General features: G+C 39.6%; 1 protein-coding gene across 1 annotated transcript; it reads left to right on the top strand.

Moving 5' to 3' along the window:
* The first annotated feature begins 5,244 nt into the window (after window positions 1–5,244).
* On the top strand, window positions 5,245–16,915 carry slc47a3 (solute carrier family 47 member 3). Its single transcript, XM_073817737.1, has 17 exons — window positions 5,245–5,438; window positions 6,500–6,601; window positions 6,698–6,766; window positions 7,668–7,816; window positions 8,015–8,057; window positions 8,270–8,314; window positions 8,388–8,485; window positions 8,569–8,666; window positions 8,790–8,903; window positions 11,107–11,174; window positions 11,247–11,355; window positions 11,469–11,544; window positions 13,482–13,551; window positions 13,766–13,898; window positions 14,815–14,909; window positions 15,366–15,408; window positions 15,494–16,915. Exons 1-17 carry the CDS (start codon window positions 5,325–5,327, stop codon window positions 15,694–15,696), a joined length of 1,629 nt encoding a protein of 542 aa, XP_073673838.1. The 5' UTR covers window positions 5,245–5,324; the 3' UTR covers window positions 15,697–16,915.
* Window positions 16,916–17,451: the final 536 nt, after the last annotated feature.

The raw sequence follows: 17,451 nt of genomic DNA, 5'->3' as shown, positions 1-17,451 counted from the left end.
GCGTTGTGCTCGAGAACGCTGTTATGGCCGCCACATAGACTTTGAGCGTGGACGGGGTTCTGCCCTTGTCCAGCAGCTCTTGTAGAAAGGAAAGCACCTCCATCACACCACAGTTAGGGGGTGACGAGCCGCGAGCTGCGCACCAGCCCGAAAACACTGACCATTTTGAGGAATAGAGCCGTCTCGTAGACGGGGCTCTAGCCTGCGTGATCGTGTTTAATAGTCCTTTAGGGAGTTCATCATATATTCGCTGGTGGCCCAGACATGAAGGGACACAGCTCTGGGTGAGGATGCCAAATCGAGCCGCTGGCCTGAGAGAGAAGGACTCTCCTCACTGGTATCGGCCACGGGACAGTGCTCGTCAGCTGCATCAGCGCTGGGAACCAGGGCTGGTTTTCCCAAAACGGCGTTATCAGCAGTATTGAACATCCTTTTCGCTGACCCTCTCTATCACCCTGAGGTAGGAGAGAGACGGGGGGAAAAGCATAGAGATGACGGCGGGGCCATTCGTGGGCCAGCGCGTCTCTGCTTTTTGAGTAAATTCCAGACAGTGAGCGTTGTTCGGAGACGCAAAAGGTCTACTTCCGCTCTGCCGAATTTCTTCCACAGTAGTTGTACTGTCTGTGGGTGTAGAGACCATTCGCCTGCTGGAACATTGTTCCTGGACAGTCTGTCTGGCCCTATGTTTAGAAGCCCCGGCACATGCGCTGCTTTCAGCGAGCACAGGTTGCGCTGAGCCCATACCAGGCGGCGTTCTGCAAGTCTGTATAGGTTTTTGGACCTGAGACCGCCCTGGCGATTTATATAGGAAACCACTGACATGTTGTCCGAGCGGACTAATACATGGTTTCCTTTTATTTGGGGACAGAAGCGCATCAGCGCGTTCTGTACTGCCAACATTTCGAGGCAGTTGATATGCAGGAGCTTTTCCCGTTCTGACCACTGGCCAAAAGACGGTCTGCCCTCGAGCAGAGCCCCCCATCCCGAGGTGGACGCGTCCGTAGACACCACTTTTATTCTCGAGGAAGTCCCCAGGCTTACACCTAACTGGTACCAGTCGATTGCTCTCCACGGATTCAGGGCTGTGACACATTACTGATTGACCGTGATACGAAGCCGACCGGGCGCCCACGCTTGACGCGGGACGCGCGCTTTCAGCCAGAACTGCAGTGGGCGCATACATAGCAGACCCAGCTGCAGAACTGATGACGCTGAGGCCATGAGACCCAGCATTTTCTGAAATTTTTTGAGCGGGACAGACGCGCCGCAGCGGAACGAGCCCGCTGTGCGCTGAATGTCTGCTGCGCGCTGTGGTGACAGCCGCGCTATCATTGACAGCGAGTCCAATTCTGTGCCCAGGAAGGAAGTTTTCTGACTGGGGGATAGTGAGCTCTTCGCCCAATTGACTCTGAGACCCAAATTCTCGAGGTGATCGAGTAACATGGTCGTATGCTGTACAAGCACTGAGCGAGACTGCGCTAGAATCAGCCAATCGTCCAAATAGTTCAGTATGCGCACGCCTTTCAGTCTGAGAGGAACGAGCGCTGAGTCCATGCACTTCGTAATGTACGGGGTGCCTGGGACAAACCGAACGGCAGGACTGTGTACTGATATGCCTGGCCCTCGAAGGCGAGTCTCAAAAATCGCCTGTGACGTGACGCTATCTGTATTTGAAAATACGCGTCTTTCAGATCCACTGACACGAACCATTCTCCTTGGCGAACTTGCGCGAGGATTTTTCTGGTCGTGAGCATCCTGAACCGACGCTTCACCAACGCTTTGTTCAGTTGCCTTAGATCTAATATGGGTCTGTGACCCCCGTCTTTTTTCGGTACCAGGAAATATCTGCTGTACAGCCTCCCTTCGCTTTGAGCTTGAGAAAGGGGCTCTATGACCCCTTTGCTCAATAGTTTCGCCACTTCGGCTCGAAGCAGGTGTGCTGCTTCTGTCTGCATTGTGGTCTCGACGCGCGCTGTATAGCGGCGCGGACGTCGGTGAAACTGTAGCGAATAGCCTCCTTTTATAATGTCCAGCACCCATTTCGAGACCCCTGGAAGCTTTTCCAATGCGTTTGCATGAATAGCTAGAGGCTGAATACGAAGCGCGCTCCGTTCTTTCATTAACGGAGTGGTTTCGGTATGCTGTGGCACCAGAGACGTGCTCGTGACATTCGGGGCGTGGGGCACGCTGATAGCGGGAACTATTATGTCTGTGTGTGTATGTGGTTGTGTGGCAACAGGCACATTTAACACACTGCAAACACCGTTCGCCTGCATACACGTTAGTTTCGTTTGTACAGAAACCTTTTGACGTGCATAATGTGATGTCTGTGGGCACTGTTAAGTGGACACGTTTACCACATGTGAAGCGCAATCGATCTGAGCCGATTTTATGTTCGCAGGGTCTGTATGACAGGTTGTGCTTGCGTGTAGAAATGAGCACTGGAGGAGTGGGCATTTTTGACTACACGTGAAACACCATCGGCCGTGGCCGGGACTCCAGAAAATACACTCTATTGGGGGTTTATCTGGGTAGCCGTGAAAACAACCTTTGTGTGCAGGCAAGCGGGCGACAGAACCGGCTTGTTGGCTGCAGCAAACACTGGAACAGTCACATTTAACACACTCCAAACATCGTTCGCTTGCATGGAGCGAATGCACGCTGATTTCATGCAAAACGTGCTCGTGATATTTGAGGCATGGGGCACGCTGATAGCGGGAACTATTATGTCTGTGTGTGGATGTGGCTGTGGGGCAGCGGGCACATTTAACACACTCCAAACAACGTTCGCCTGCGTAGAGCGAATGCACTTTTGGTTTCGTTTTCACAGAAACCGTTTGACGTGCATAATGTGGTGTCTGTGGCCACTGTGAAGCGGGCATATTTACCACGTGTGAAGCGCAATCGATCTGAGTCGATTTTATGTGCGCTGTGCTTGTGTGTAGAGATGAGCACTGCTAGTGGGCATTCTTACACGTGAAACACCATCGGCCGTGGCCGGTTGTGAAGCGCAATCGATCTGTGTCGATTTTAAGTGCGCTGTGCTTGTGTGTAGAGATGAGCACTGCAGTGGGCATTCTTACACGTGAAACACCATCGGCCGTGGCCGGTTGTGAAGCGCAATCGATCTGTGTCGATTTTATGTGCGCTGTGCTTGTGTGTAACGTTAGAGATGAGCACTGGTTAGTGGGCATTCTTACGACACATGAAACACCATCGGCCGTGGCCGGGACACCAGACAATACACTTTATTGGGGGTTTATCTGTGTAGCCGTGGGAACGACTTTTGTGTGCAGGCAAACGGGCGACGGAGCCGGTTTGTTGGCTGCAGAAAACACTGGAACAGTCACATTTCCTGGAACTGGACGAGCGAATAACTTTGGTGGGGGTCCGGCAACAGCGGGACTCATACACCGTCGTTTTCCCAGTTGTGCTAGGACGATTTCGGAGGCTCAGGTTTCAACTCAATCCTGGGCCGCGGGCCGCGTCTGGCGGAGCGGCGGCCAGACGAGAAAAACGTCAGAAAGCGTTAACCACGGGTGCCTCTCAGCAACGGTGAGAGACCATGTTACGCAGCGCTGACGCGGCTAGGCGGCGGCGAAAGCGCGGCGAAGCAGGTTTGACGTCTGACGGCAAGCTTTAGAGGGGAGGGCCGACTTAGCACGCCGTCCAGCGGAGGGCAGACATAAGTGGGCTGCTATCGCCTCTTCTGAGCAGCATGCGCGTTCCTGCTTTGGCGGGAAACGGAAATCAGAATCAGAAACCTCTTCCTCCTTCATGGCCCCCCTCGTCAGCGGCGTCGATGGAAGCGGTGGCAGACAGCGGCCGCTTTACGTCCGGAACAGAGGCTGACGAGGTCGATGAAGCAGGCGGGCGAACCGGCGAGCTTTGTCGGCTGGGGGAAGTGTCCGGGGCCCGCTGGGCACGGCGCTTTTTACGGCGCTACACCGCGGCGGGCGGGGGAGCAGTCTCAGTGAAGAAGGCAAGGCAAGTCCTCAGAGTCACCATTGGCATCTGCACGAGCCGTATGAAGGCATCTTTAAAAAGACGCTTTGCTCTTTTTAGAGAAACAGTGTGTATCGCAGCGGCGACACACACTGTAGATTATAAAGGATATAGGCGCCGGAAAGCGCAGCAGGAATGCACGGAAGGCGGCGTGGCCAGCAGCTTCAGTGGCTCGTCCCGCTGAGATGCTTGCAGTCAAACGGCGGCTTCTTATCCGGCTCCAGCGATGCGTGTGCTTCGCTTGAAGGATGAAAAATCAGATAATAGCTGCCTATGAGCGATATTTATAGGTCTAGACCACGCCCTTTTAGGCGGGAAGCTACGAAAAGGGCGCGAAGCGACGCAAAGGGCGCGAAATGCCCCCATTGGATCTGGCGTCGCGTCAGGCCTCGCTCTAATAGGCTGCTGCAGTTGCCGCAGAGCAGCCAATAGGCGCGCAAGCTGTTTCGCCTATGTCTGTATGCTGCTGCAACGCGCTTTACATTATTTCAAAATTAAGGATAATTTTTGGCTTCAATATCTCGCAGAAAAGGATTTTCCCCCTAGCGTAAGATACTTCTTACGCAGTACTCGTTCCCTCTTGTAAGAGAACCAGATAATAGCTGCCTATGAGCGATATTTATAGGCCTAGACCACGCCCTTTTAGGCGGGAAGCTACGAAAAGGGCGCGAAGCGACGCAAAGGGCGCGAAATGCCCCCATTGGACGCCCATCTGGCGTCGCGTCAGGCCTCGCTCTAATAGGCTGCTGCAGTTGCCGCAGAGCAGCCAATAGGCGCGCAAGCTGTTTCGCCTATGTCTGTATGCTGCTGCAACGCGCTTTACATTATTTCAAAATTAAGGATAATTTTTGGCTTCAATATCTCGCAGAAAAGGATTTTCCCCTAGCGTAAGATACTTCTTACGCAGTACTCGTTCCCTCTCTAGAGAGAACCGAGGTTATGTAAGTAACCGAGTACGTTCTCATACAAACGTGTTTTTCCACATTTTGTTTCCCTCTTCAAACCTCACGACATGCGTAAATTTGGACAATAAACAAACAATTAAACTTCTAGTTCAAGAAACTCACATTTGTATCGATATTATTATGAGAGGAGGGTCGCCACACAGCAGTATCCTAAGTATTAATATTTCAAGATCGGTCCGCCTAGTCGACGTAAACTAGATTGGACTTGGACTGTGTGACTCATTTATTGTGACTGATGGAGTAAACTGTCGAACTTTATATTTAGAAGATAAGAACAGCTTTCTAAAGACACGTGTTCCAGGTTTCCGTGAATCAGCTATCTGTATACAATACTGTAACAAAACATTTGTCAGAATGAACGAACCAGAAAATACATCATATCAAGGGTGCTCAAGATGTTGTAATAGTTTTTTACCTGTGCACTTTACAAGAGAAATTGTAAACTTATGCACTCTAGCTCTGCCTGTGGTGAGTACGTCTTCGTTTGTATATTGAATCTATTTTCCATTAAACTTCGTGGTTTAATCGTTTAACTGATCAATTTTAGAATTATTCTATCAGTACTTTTATTGTAATCAGTATTTTTATACAGTACATCAGTTCATCATCCATAAAGGTGAAATGTGTCTTCTTGAGCCCTGTTCAGTTACAGAGGTGTCCAATCCATCCCTAACAAACCTGAATAAACTAAGCAAGACCTTTAGGATTATTGAAAACTTCCTGTAGTTATGACAGATTCGAAGCTTTTCAAAACGTTGAATTAGTTTAAGCAAATTCTTCGCAAAATTCGAAAGTTTCGAAGCGCTGGAAAGAATACACGCTGATGACTCCTGCTGGTCAGAACAGTGTATATTATATTATATTATATTATATTATATTATATTATATTATATTATATTATATTATATTATATTATATTATATTATATTATATTATATTATATTATATCAGAAAACATTTTCAAGCCAACAGAAACAGTGAATTATTATTTTTGGAAAAAAAAAAGATATACAATGTGACCCTGAACCACAAAACCAGTCATAAGTAGCACATGTATATTTGTAGCAAGTCAACAATACATTGAATGGGTCAAAATGATCGATTTTTCTTTTATGCCAAAAATCATTAGGATGTTAAGTAAAGATAATGTTCAATGAAGATATTTTGTACATTTCTTACCATACATATATCAAAACAGTTTTTGATGAGTAATATGCATTGCTAAGAACTTCATTTGGATAACTTTCAAGGCAATTTTTTCAATATTTAGATTTTTTTTGCACAGTCAGATTTCAGATTTTTAAATAGCTGTATCTCTGCCAAAATTTATAGATGATGTATAAATCTCATCTTCCAAAATTTAATCTTATGACTAGTTTTGTGGTCCAGGGTCACATATATATATACACAGTAGGCCTATAAATCAATCTTTTGGAATTAATTTGGGTTAGAATCACAGAAATAACATGCTTCACCTTTATTAACAGCCATGTTACCCATTAGACTGTCTCTGTGTTTTCTTTTTATAGTTTTTGTCCTATCTTTTCGACTATTTTATCATTTTTGTAAGCACTGTGTTCTGTGGCCACCTGGGAAAGGTAGAGCTTGATGGTGTGACTCTTGCCACAGCTGTGAGTTTTATATATTTATCTGCTCTTTAACTCAAATATGTAATGTCATTTTAAATATAAGCTATTAATGACAGTTCATTGTGTTCTCACCAACAGAGCATCAGCGTTCTGGGTATTGGTATTGGTTACGGCTTGTCCGCAGCATGTGACACACTTATTTCTCAGGTAGAAATAAGTTTTCCTGTTCATTTACATACACTAGTCAAAAGATTTTTAATGTGTCAACTTAGTGTCTTCTGCTCAGCAAGTCTGCATTTATTTGATCCAAAATACAGCAAAAGCAGTAATATTGTGAAATATTTTTACTATTAACAGTAACTGCTTTCTATTTGAATATATGTTAAAATGTAATGTATTCTTGTGATCAAAGCAAAATTTTCAGCATGAAAAATCCAGTCACATTATCCTACAGAAATCATTCTTAATATGCTGATTTGCTGTTCATTAAACTTTTTTTTATTATTGTTATTATCAATATTTAAAACAGTTGTGTATTCAGGATGAATAGAATAGAAATATCCAAAGATCAGCATTTATCTGAAATATAAAGCTTTTGTAACTTCAAAAGCTTAGGTTCAGTATAATTCTAGCGATTAATACTTTAATTTAGCAAGGATGCTTTAAATTAATCAAAAATGATGATAAAGACATTTATAATGTTACAGAAGATTTCTGTTTCAGATAAATGCTGTTCTTTTGAACTTTCTATTCATGAAGGAAACCTGAAACCTGTTTTCAACAATACAAAATGTTTTTTGAGCAGTAAATCAAAATATTAGAATGATTGTGAAAGATCGTGTGACTGGAGTGCTCATGCTAAAATTTCAGCTTTGAATTCACAGGAAGAAATTACATTTTAAAATATATTCAAATAGAAAACAGTTATTTTAAATAGTAAATATACATGTTACTGTTTTTGCTGTACTTTAGATCAAATACATGCAGGCTTGGTGAGCAGAAAACTTTACAAATCTTACTGTTCAAAAACTTTTGACTAGTAGTGTATAAACAAATATAAGTTTGTTTGTTTTTTGTTTTTTTTACATTGTTACGCTGTCTTTTGCAGGCTTTTGGAGCTGGTAACTTGCATCTAGTTGGTGTTATAACTCAGAAGGCAATTTTAATTCTTCTGCTTGCTTGTTTGCCATGCTGCGCTCTTCTTATCAATACAGAGTCAATATTACTGCTTGTGGGGCAAAGCCCAGAGGTTGCCAGGTGAGCAATATTCAAGACTGTGATTATCAGTCAGGGACTAGAGAAAAGACCAGCACATACTTACCCTGAAATAAAACAATAACCCATGCATTACTAATAACACAGCTTCATAGAGCATATTCATGCACTTAACAGGAATAAATCATTAAAGAAGAAATAGGCTTCAACATTAACCTCAGAACTGTCATTCTGTTTCAGAGTATCTCAGCTGTATGTGAATATTTTTTTGCCTGGTCTTCCGGTAGGTACTTCCATTATCTAAAAAACTAACCCCCACTTCTGTGTTACACAAACTCTTATTTTGTCATGTCTCAAAAGTACTATGCTTAATAGAAAGGCCCCCCTTTTTAGTCTAATGGTTGTTATTTAATAGACCTGGTGACTAAAATGTGATTTTTCATAACCAAGTAGGGCTGTCAGTGCAGAAAAATAACACAGTTATTTTTGTCTCAGGCTGCTTTTATGTTCATTATTGAAGCAAAATATCTACAGAACCAGGTATGAGACAACATTAAAGCGTAATGCTCTGAGAAAGCATGAATGTGACGCTTAATGAAATCTCTCATTACAGGGAATAATTTGGCCTCTGGTCATTACTGGAGTTGTGGCAAATGTCCTAAATGCTTTAATCAACTATATCTTCCTCTTTGTCCTGGATATGGGTGTTCCGTGAGTTTTCATAATATTTGCTGTTAAACTACAGGACAGAAAGTAACAAAAGTATTTACTGACCATGTGTGTTCCATCTGCAGTGGATCAGCAGCTGCTAATACAATCTCACAGTACAGTTTGGCCATCATATTGTTTCTCTACATCCGATTTAAAGGTCTTCATAAGGATACTTGGCCTGGTGAGTTGGTGAGAGATCTGTTATTACATGACCTTTGTTAATGTGTTTGTATGTGACAGCCATTGCAAGCTGATCCAGTTGACAGATACACAGTATATCAAGCATTTCTTTGGTTCTGTATAGGTTGGTCAATGGACTGTTTGCAGGACTGGGACTCATTCATCCATCTGGCCATTCCAAGTATGCTCATGATGTGTGCAGAGTGGTGGACTTATGAGATTGGAGGACTGTTGTCAGGTTACAGTGCACACTTATCAAAATGTTACTCATTTTTAGAGCATGTCTAGAATATGTCTAGTCATTTGGTTAGTTACAATTCTGCATCCCTTTTAATTTAGAATTAAAGGGATAGTTTACCCAAAAATTAAAATTGTGTCATTAATTACTCATCCTTATGTTGTTCCAAACCTGTAAGACCTAAAGATTCCAAAAAGAATCGTTTCCTCGATTCCGAGGCATTGGGAATCAAGAGTCGATTCCAAAGTTTGGAATCGATCCCATCAAGGGGAATCGACTCCTCATTCAGAGCCGTTTTCAGTTCAACAAAACTTATATATGGGTGCCTCTTAAACGGAAGGCTGCATCCCACGAAGGCTGCATATCTCGGCTGCTAGTCATCAAATGTCGATGAACATCGAGTCATTACTGAGCTTGTCTGAGTTTGAGGATGCAGCCTTCTGTTTGAGAAGCACCCATTAAAAAAAAACATTAATTTGCCTCTTGCTCGCTAAAAGTTATTAGAAGTCTGATTCGTTTCCACGAAAAGGTTTGTTTTAAAGGAGTAGTTCACTTTCAGAACAAAAAATTACAAATAATGTACTCACCCCCTTGTCATCCAAGATGTTCATGTCTTTCTTTCTTCGGTCATAAGGAAATGTTTTTTGAGGAAAACATTTCAGGATTTCTCTCCATATAATGGACTTCTATGGTGCCTCTGAGTTTGAACTTCCAAAATGCAGTTTCAAAGAGCTCTAAACCATCACAGCCGAGGAAAGAAGGGTCTTATCTAGCAAAACGATCGGTTATTTTCTAAAAAAAAAAAATTACAATTTATATACTTTGTAACCTCAAATGCTCATCTTGTCTAGTTCTGTGTGTACTTAGAGATTAAAAAGTACATACATTTTAAATGTTTTTAGAAAATAACCAATCGTTTCGCTAGATAAGACCCTTCTTCCTCGGCTGGGATCATTTAGAGCCCTTTGAAGCTGCATTTAAACTGCATTTTGGAAGTTCAAACTCCATTATATGGAGAGAAATCCTGAAATGTTTTCCTCAAAAAACATAATTTCTTTACGACTGAAGAAAGAAAGACATGAACATCTTGGATGACAAGGGGGTGAGTACATTATCTGTAAATTTTTGTTCTGAAAGTGAACTACTCCTTTAATGAACCAGTTCAAAAAACGATTTAGAAGTTATTTTACGGTGGAACTGTCTCATGTTGTCCACAATTTTGAGCACTGCATGACAGAAAAGATCATGACGTGATCTTATTTACATCTTAAATAAATGCCATTTTTAACCTTTCTATCAGCCAATGATAATTCTGTTTATTTTTTTTCAGTGTATAGTTTGCAATTTTTTTGCAAAGCATAATGTTGAAGTAAACATCATTCAGCTGAACTGTGGACATGTATTTTAGACACTTCATGTCTTGTTTTATTAATGCAATACATGCATGTCCACTGCTGAGCTGTGGGTTATGACTCAAGGGCAAAGCAGACAAAATTACAATTTCAAATCAGTCAGAGCTACAGAAAAATCGTAATTTTTACAAATGAAGCTTCATATTATGAGAAGGCTACTTTCTACAAACTTTATATCCTGCAGTCATTGCAAAATTAGCTTCCTCTAATCTAAAAAACAAGAATCGAAAAAGAATCGGAAACAACAGTAAGAAATCGATTCTTGGAATCGAATCCAATCGATTCCAGAACCAGGAATCGGAATCGGAGCATCCCTAGAAGACCTTCATTCATCTTTGGGACACAATTTTTTTTGATGAAATCCAAGAGCTTTCTTCAAAAAAAAAAAGAAGAGTGACAAAGAAAACAAAAATAACGACAACAATTTCTTCTCTTCCATGTCTCCGCCATGCGTTAAGTACCACAACACCTCGAAGACTGACTCAGAAGAGAAGTTGAATAAAATCATCATTTTTATTTTCTTTCCACACAAAAGTATTCTCATAGCTTCATAAAATTATGGTTGAACTACTGATGTCACATGGACTATTTTATCAATCTGCTTACTTCATTTCTTGGCCTTAAACGTGATAGTTGCATTGTTGTTTATGCAAGGTGAGAAAGCTCTCAGATTTCATAAAAATATCTTAATTTGTGTTCCGAAGATAAACAAAGGTTTTACTGGTTTGGAATGACATGAAGGTGAGTAATTATTGACCATTTAACTTTTATTTTGTACTTTTTTATGGCAGGTCTGATAAGCGAAGTGGAACTTGGAGCTCAGTCAGTTGTGTATGGGCTGGCAAATATTGCATACATGGTATATATTCTTGCGTGAAACAGTTTTATTTCAAATTTGTATGAACATTTAAAGTCAGTGGCCTGTGTTTAGTTCCCTATAGGGTTCAGTGTTGCTGGTAATGTGCGAGTTGGGAATGCTATGGGAGCAGGAGATGTTGATCAAGCCAAGCTCTCTGCCAAACTCTCAATGATTTGTGCAGGTAAAACTTGTTGCTTATATATCACTTGAGGTTGTACTGTACACTGTATAGCTGCTGTAAATTATTTTCAAGCTAATATTCTTATTAAAATGTGGACATTATTTTATTTTCAGTCTCTGTTGGAGTGGTTTTGGCAACTGTCATTGGTTCTTCAAAGAATGTAATTGCTTATATCTTCACAAATGATATGTGAGTGCACTTCCTTTAGTTTAAAACATGTGCTTCTTAACTATTTTTCATAATTCTCTCTGTAATTTTCTCCTAATCTCTCTAGTACTTAAATGAGAACTCCAGAATGAGCTTCATGTAGTGCTTTAAATATTAATTGAATGTATTTCTTCAAATCTTTGTTTAGAAAAGAGGTTTTAAATAAACATTTTTACAGAGTTAGTTACTGATTGTACACATTTAATAACTACAATTTTAGAAGGATAGTTCACCTAAAAATAAAAATTCTGTCATTAATTTACTCACCCTCATGTTGTTCCAAACCTGTATAAGTTTCTTTCTTATGTTGAAAACAAAAGAAGATATTTTTGATAAAATCTGAGAGCTTTCTGACCCTCCATAGACATCAAAGCAACTGACATGTTCAAGGCCCAGAAACGTAGTAAGGACATCGTTAAAATAGTCCATGTGAGATCAGTGGTTCAACCGTAATGTGATAAAGCTACAAGAATACTTTTTGTGTACAAAGAACTTTTATTCAACAATTTCTTCTCATTCGTGTCAGTCTTCGATGTGTGTTCACACATGCATTATGGTACTTTTTGGTACTTCTTTGCGCACAAAAAGTATTCTTGTAGCTTCATAAAATTACAGTTGAACTACTGATGTCACATGGACTATTTTAATGATGTCCTTACTTCCCTTCTGGGCTTTGAATGTGTCAGTTGTGTTGCTGTCTATGCAGGGTCAGAAAGTTCTCGAATTTCATCAAAAATATCTTAATTTGTGTGCCAAGATGAACAAAGGTCTTACAGGTTTGGAATGACATAAGGGTCGGTAATTAATGACAGAATTGTCATATTTGTGTGAACTATCCCTTTAAATTTCACACTGTTTTTATTCACAATAATATATTTTGCACTGGGAAAAATCATTAACCTGTTTTTAAAAATAAATACTTAAAAATAAACACATACTCATTAATGGAGAAGTTCACTTCCAGAACAAAAATTGTTAATTCACTCACCCCCTTTCCACTTTTTATGAAAATTATGTTTTTTGAGGCAAATATTTCAGGATTTTTAGTAGACTTCAATGGTGCCCACGAGTTTAAACTTCTAAAATGCAGTTTAAATGCAGCTTCAAAGGGCTCTGAACGATCCCAGCTGAGGAAGAAGGGTCTTATCTAGTGAAACGATCAGTTATTTTCTAAAAAAAATTACAATTTGTATACTTTTTAACCTCAAACGCTCATCTTGTCTAGCTCTGTGTGAACTCTGTGTGAAAGTTAGGGTATGTGAAAAAACTCCCATCTAATCTTTTCATCCGACTTCAAAATCACCCTACATCGCTGTTTTACCTTTTTTTGTAAAGGATGTTTGACCCTCCTAGTGTGTTCACTTTGTAAACACTGGGTCAGTACTTCTGCAGCGATGTAGGATGATTTTGAAGTTGGAGGAGAAAATGAGACGGAAGTTTTTCGACATACCCTAACTCATGAACCAAAGAACACAGAGGTCACACAGAGCTAGACAAGATGAGCGTTTGAGGTTAAAGTGTATATAAATTGTAGTTTTTTTAGAAATTAACCAATCGTTTCGCTAGATAACACTCTTCTTTCTAGGCTGGAGTTTAGAGCCATTTGAAGCTGCATTTAAACTGTATTTTGAAAGTTTAAACTCTCGGGCACCATAGAAGTCCACTATATGGAGAACATTTCTGATTTTTTTTCCCTCAAAAAACAAATTTCTTTACAACTGAAGAAAGAAAGACATGAACATCTTGGATGAAAAGGGGGTGAGTAGATTATCTGTCCATTTTTGTTCTGGAAGTGAACAACTCCTTTAAATTCTTAGCCTTGACGTCATAAAATAGCTGTTGAGAAGTCTTTGAAAACAGCATTTTGAGAAAAACAAGACTAATATTGGGGCATTTGTTTTCTTTCCTTCCTCTCACAGCGACATCAGAATGAGGGTTGCCACGGTAATGGTTTTATTCGCTCCTTTCCATCTTCTTGATGCCACAGCGGTAAGTCATTAGCAGAGTTGTGTTAGAGCACTCACAGCCCTCATTAGGGTTAATAACAAAACTGACAACACCAACACAATGATCAGGAAAGTTGAGCTCAAACCTTAATTATATTGGATGTTATCCCTTATACCTGTAAATAAACACATCTGAAATTACACTTTAAAGGGTCATCTGGGGAAAATTTTATTTTTTCTTCCTTCCATCCAAACAGGCAGCAAGTGGCAGTATAGTGAAAGGTCTGGGCAAGCAGAAGATTGGGGCAGTCTGCAACCTTGTGGGATATTATGCTGTTGGCTTTCCTATTGGAATATCCCTGATGTTTGCTGCCAAATGGGGAATTTTTGGTGAGGCATATACAGTCAAACCAAAATTTATTCAGACACCTTCAACATGTCTCAGTTTATTAGCCATAGTTTAGAAAATGGTATAAAATATGATAAGAACTCTTGAGTTAAACTGTGTCAGAATAAATTATTCTTGATAATCACAAATGAATTACAGTCAAACCTAATTTTTTCACATTATCACAGTTTATTTGCTATAATTTAGAAAATGGAAATAAAATATGACAAGAACTCAACTGCATGTGTTAGAACAAATTCTGATAATGTCTGATAACTTTGATAGAAAGGTATGTAACAAAACATGGTCAGGTCAAAGTGTCAAATCAAATTTTTGGTCAAAAGTTTTTATCAATTTTACTGACTTTTTGGGGTATAATATGTCACAATTAACTTTATTTTGCTATCCTCACTTACATAAATGAACTATAGTTTCCCGCACTCACTAGTAAAAAAAAAAAATCAAAAACCATATCTGGTGTCTGAATAATTTTTGGTTTGGCTGTATATCATGCAATCAATTTTCAGTTACATATTAGTAATTTTGTTATTGTTAAAATACAATGTATTATTATTATGCTTATATATGTTATTAATTCATTCTAAATTTCTTTTTATCTTAATGTTAATAAAATGTGTATATTTATTAATAATAATACACATAAACACTGTATTTCTAATTTATATTAAAATATACATTAAAATATAATTTAAAACGTTTAAATGATTTAAAATTATTTATTAATATGACAAAACAGAAAAAAATAGAAAATTATAATTAATATATTTTAATGTATACAAATATACATCAAAATAGCATTTGAAACATTTTTATAATAATGTTTAATATTAATATGTAATTGTTTTTATGTAATTCTGTTTTACTTTTTCTTGAATTCTATGTAAACCATTCCTCAAGGTCTGTGGACCGGCCTGTTAATTTCAGTCTTCCTTCAGTCAGTGTTCCTCATTGCCCTTCTTTTCAAACTGAACTGGAAAAAAGCCGCTGAGGAGGTGAGGAATATATGATTTCCTTTCATTAAAAGTTGATTTACAGTGCACTTAAAGGGACAGTTCACCCAAAAAATGAGAATTCTGTCATTAATTACTCACTCTCATGTCGTTCCAAACCCGTAACACCTTTGTTCATCTTCGAAACACAAATTAAGATATTTTTGATGAAATCTGAAAGCTTTCATGTTTAAAGCCTAGAAAGGTAGTAAGGACATCATTAAAATAGTCCATTATTTTATAAAGCTATACGAGAATACTTTTTGTGCACAAAGAAAACAAAAATAGGGCTAGAAAGCTCTCAGATTTAATCAAAAATATCTTTGTGTTCTGAAGATGAACGAAGGTTTTACAGGTTTGGAATGACATGAGGGTGAGTAATTAATAACAGAATTTCATTTCTGGGTGAACTATCCCTTTAAGTGAAACTTTTCTAATCATGAACTTTTCACTTTCCAGGCACAGATCAGGGCTAGAGTGCTGACGAGAGGGACGGATGATGGTAATATGTTTGTTGTGACACTAACCGCTCAAGAAGTCTGATTTTATTTAATGAGGCATGCTAATAAGAGTCATTTTCTTGACAGGTGCACAAGAGGACGACGAATGTATTCAGGGCAGTGATCTAGATAATGCTACAGAAATGGATCAGCAGACCGACCAGCTAGTTGCTACAGTGAGGGTGCAGCTGCCACTGAGTGTGTTAGTGCTGCGCCGCGGTCTGGTTCTGGCAGCTATGCTAGCTCTCCTCGCTGCTGGATTCGCCGTTAAGTTCTTTCTTAAGAGATGACGTCGTAACAGCTGAAGGACTGGTACTGTGTAAATGTTAAGAGTGTCTTAAAGCAGACAGAGATATCACATGTAGGACGCTACCCAAAACCAACCAATGCAACATGTCTGTTGTATTCAGTCCGTACTGTATCTAAAAGGCAGGTGAGGCCTGTCAGGCAAAAAACGGGGGACATTTCAGGGATTTCAGATGTCCAGACGCCCAAATATTAATATTCTGTCATTAATTACTCACCCTCATGTCGTTCCAAACACATAAGACCTCTGTTTATCTTCAGAACACAAATTTAGATATTTTTGATGAAATCCGAGAGTTTTCTGACCCTCCATAGACAGCAACACAACTGACCCATTTAAGGCCTAGAAAGATAGTCAAGACACCTGAAAAAATTAGTCCATGAGACGCCAAATAGTTCAGCTGTAATACTGTATTATAAAGTCATTATTTTGGTTTTCTTTGCACAGAAAAAAGTATTCTAGTAGCTTCACAAAATTACAGTTGAACCACTGATGTCACATGGACTATTTTAACAATGTTCTTACTACCTTTCTGGGCCTTAAACGTTTCAGTTGCGTTGCTGTCTAAGGAGGGTCAGAAAGCTCTCGGATTTCATCAAAAATATCTTAATTTGTGTTCAGAAGATGAACGAAGGTCTTACGGTTTGGAATGATATAATGGTGAGTATGACAGATTTTTCATTTTTAGGTGAACTCTCTCTTTAAGTATCAAGGGACTGTTTTGTTTTACATTACATTCATGTTTATATTTATTTATATAAATATATTTATTAATCTGTGATTTACTCAAACAAAACAACAAATACATTGCTGTACTATCCAAAGTCCTGGAATAAATCCAGCCGTTTCAGCATATAGGGCTATACTCTCATTCCCATGTGCTCTGACATCTTTATCATCTCATGAATTTATATTAAAAAGAGCAAACGTGTTGCCACAAACACAAATGACCACCATGAATATCAAGAACCTTTTTTAAATGAATGTTATTTTATGGACAGAAAGTTGAAATGCACAAAAAATTGACTTTTTGCACAATGATGCAAAAAAAGTAGATAGACGTCACTAAAGTCACAAAATCACGCCCCATCCATTTTTTCTTGTTCAAAAAGCCTGTTAACTCAGATATACACCTTAATAGAAAAGAAAAGACTATCACAACTTTCATTTCACACCGACTGAGACCATGCCACATTGCAACTATGATTTTCACATAAATGCTTTTGGATTTCAGGCTGGACCAACATACTAGGAACAGGGGATGTGCTTTTTTTATTATTACATTTTGTATCCTTAAGTGACCTGGCTGTGAATATACAGTAGCTGATATAGAAAAATAACCCCAGACACTTGGAATATAATGGGATAGTGATTTATTGAGCCAGGGATTTCATTTGTGATAAGCTGCTCTAAGTCAGCTATGTGCAATCTTTGCAGCTGTTTGAAAGTAGGAACTAAATCTAATTATAGATTAACTTTTTACAATAAAAGATGCTGAAACACCTACTGACCACCCACCACAGGGCATGTGCGTTTTTATGTGTCTTGCTCAATTTAAATCATGTCACTGACTTCATAATTTCCAATGAAACAACCCCCACTAGTATCACTTTTTGCTCCCTGCAGCTGAATTATACTTCCGCATGTGACACATCTTAAAACCCTGAGTCACAATCACAGTCAGACTGTTTAACCTGGAAAATTCCTATTAGTTAATCCCAATGGCCTATAGGTGGAT

Source organism: Garra rufa, chromosome 14, assembly GCF_049309525.1.
Source record: "Garra rufa chromosome 14, GarRuf1.0, whole genome shotgun sequence".
NCBI lineage: Eukaryota > Metazoa > Chordata > Actinopteri > Cypriniformes > Cyprinidae > Garra > Garra rufa.
The sequence above is the reverse complement of the archived record's forward strand: the minus strand, read 5'-3'. Positions and strand labels throughout refer to the sequence as shown.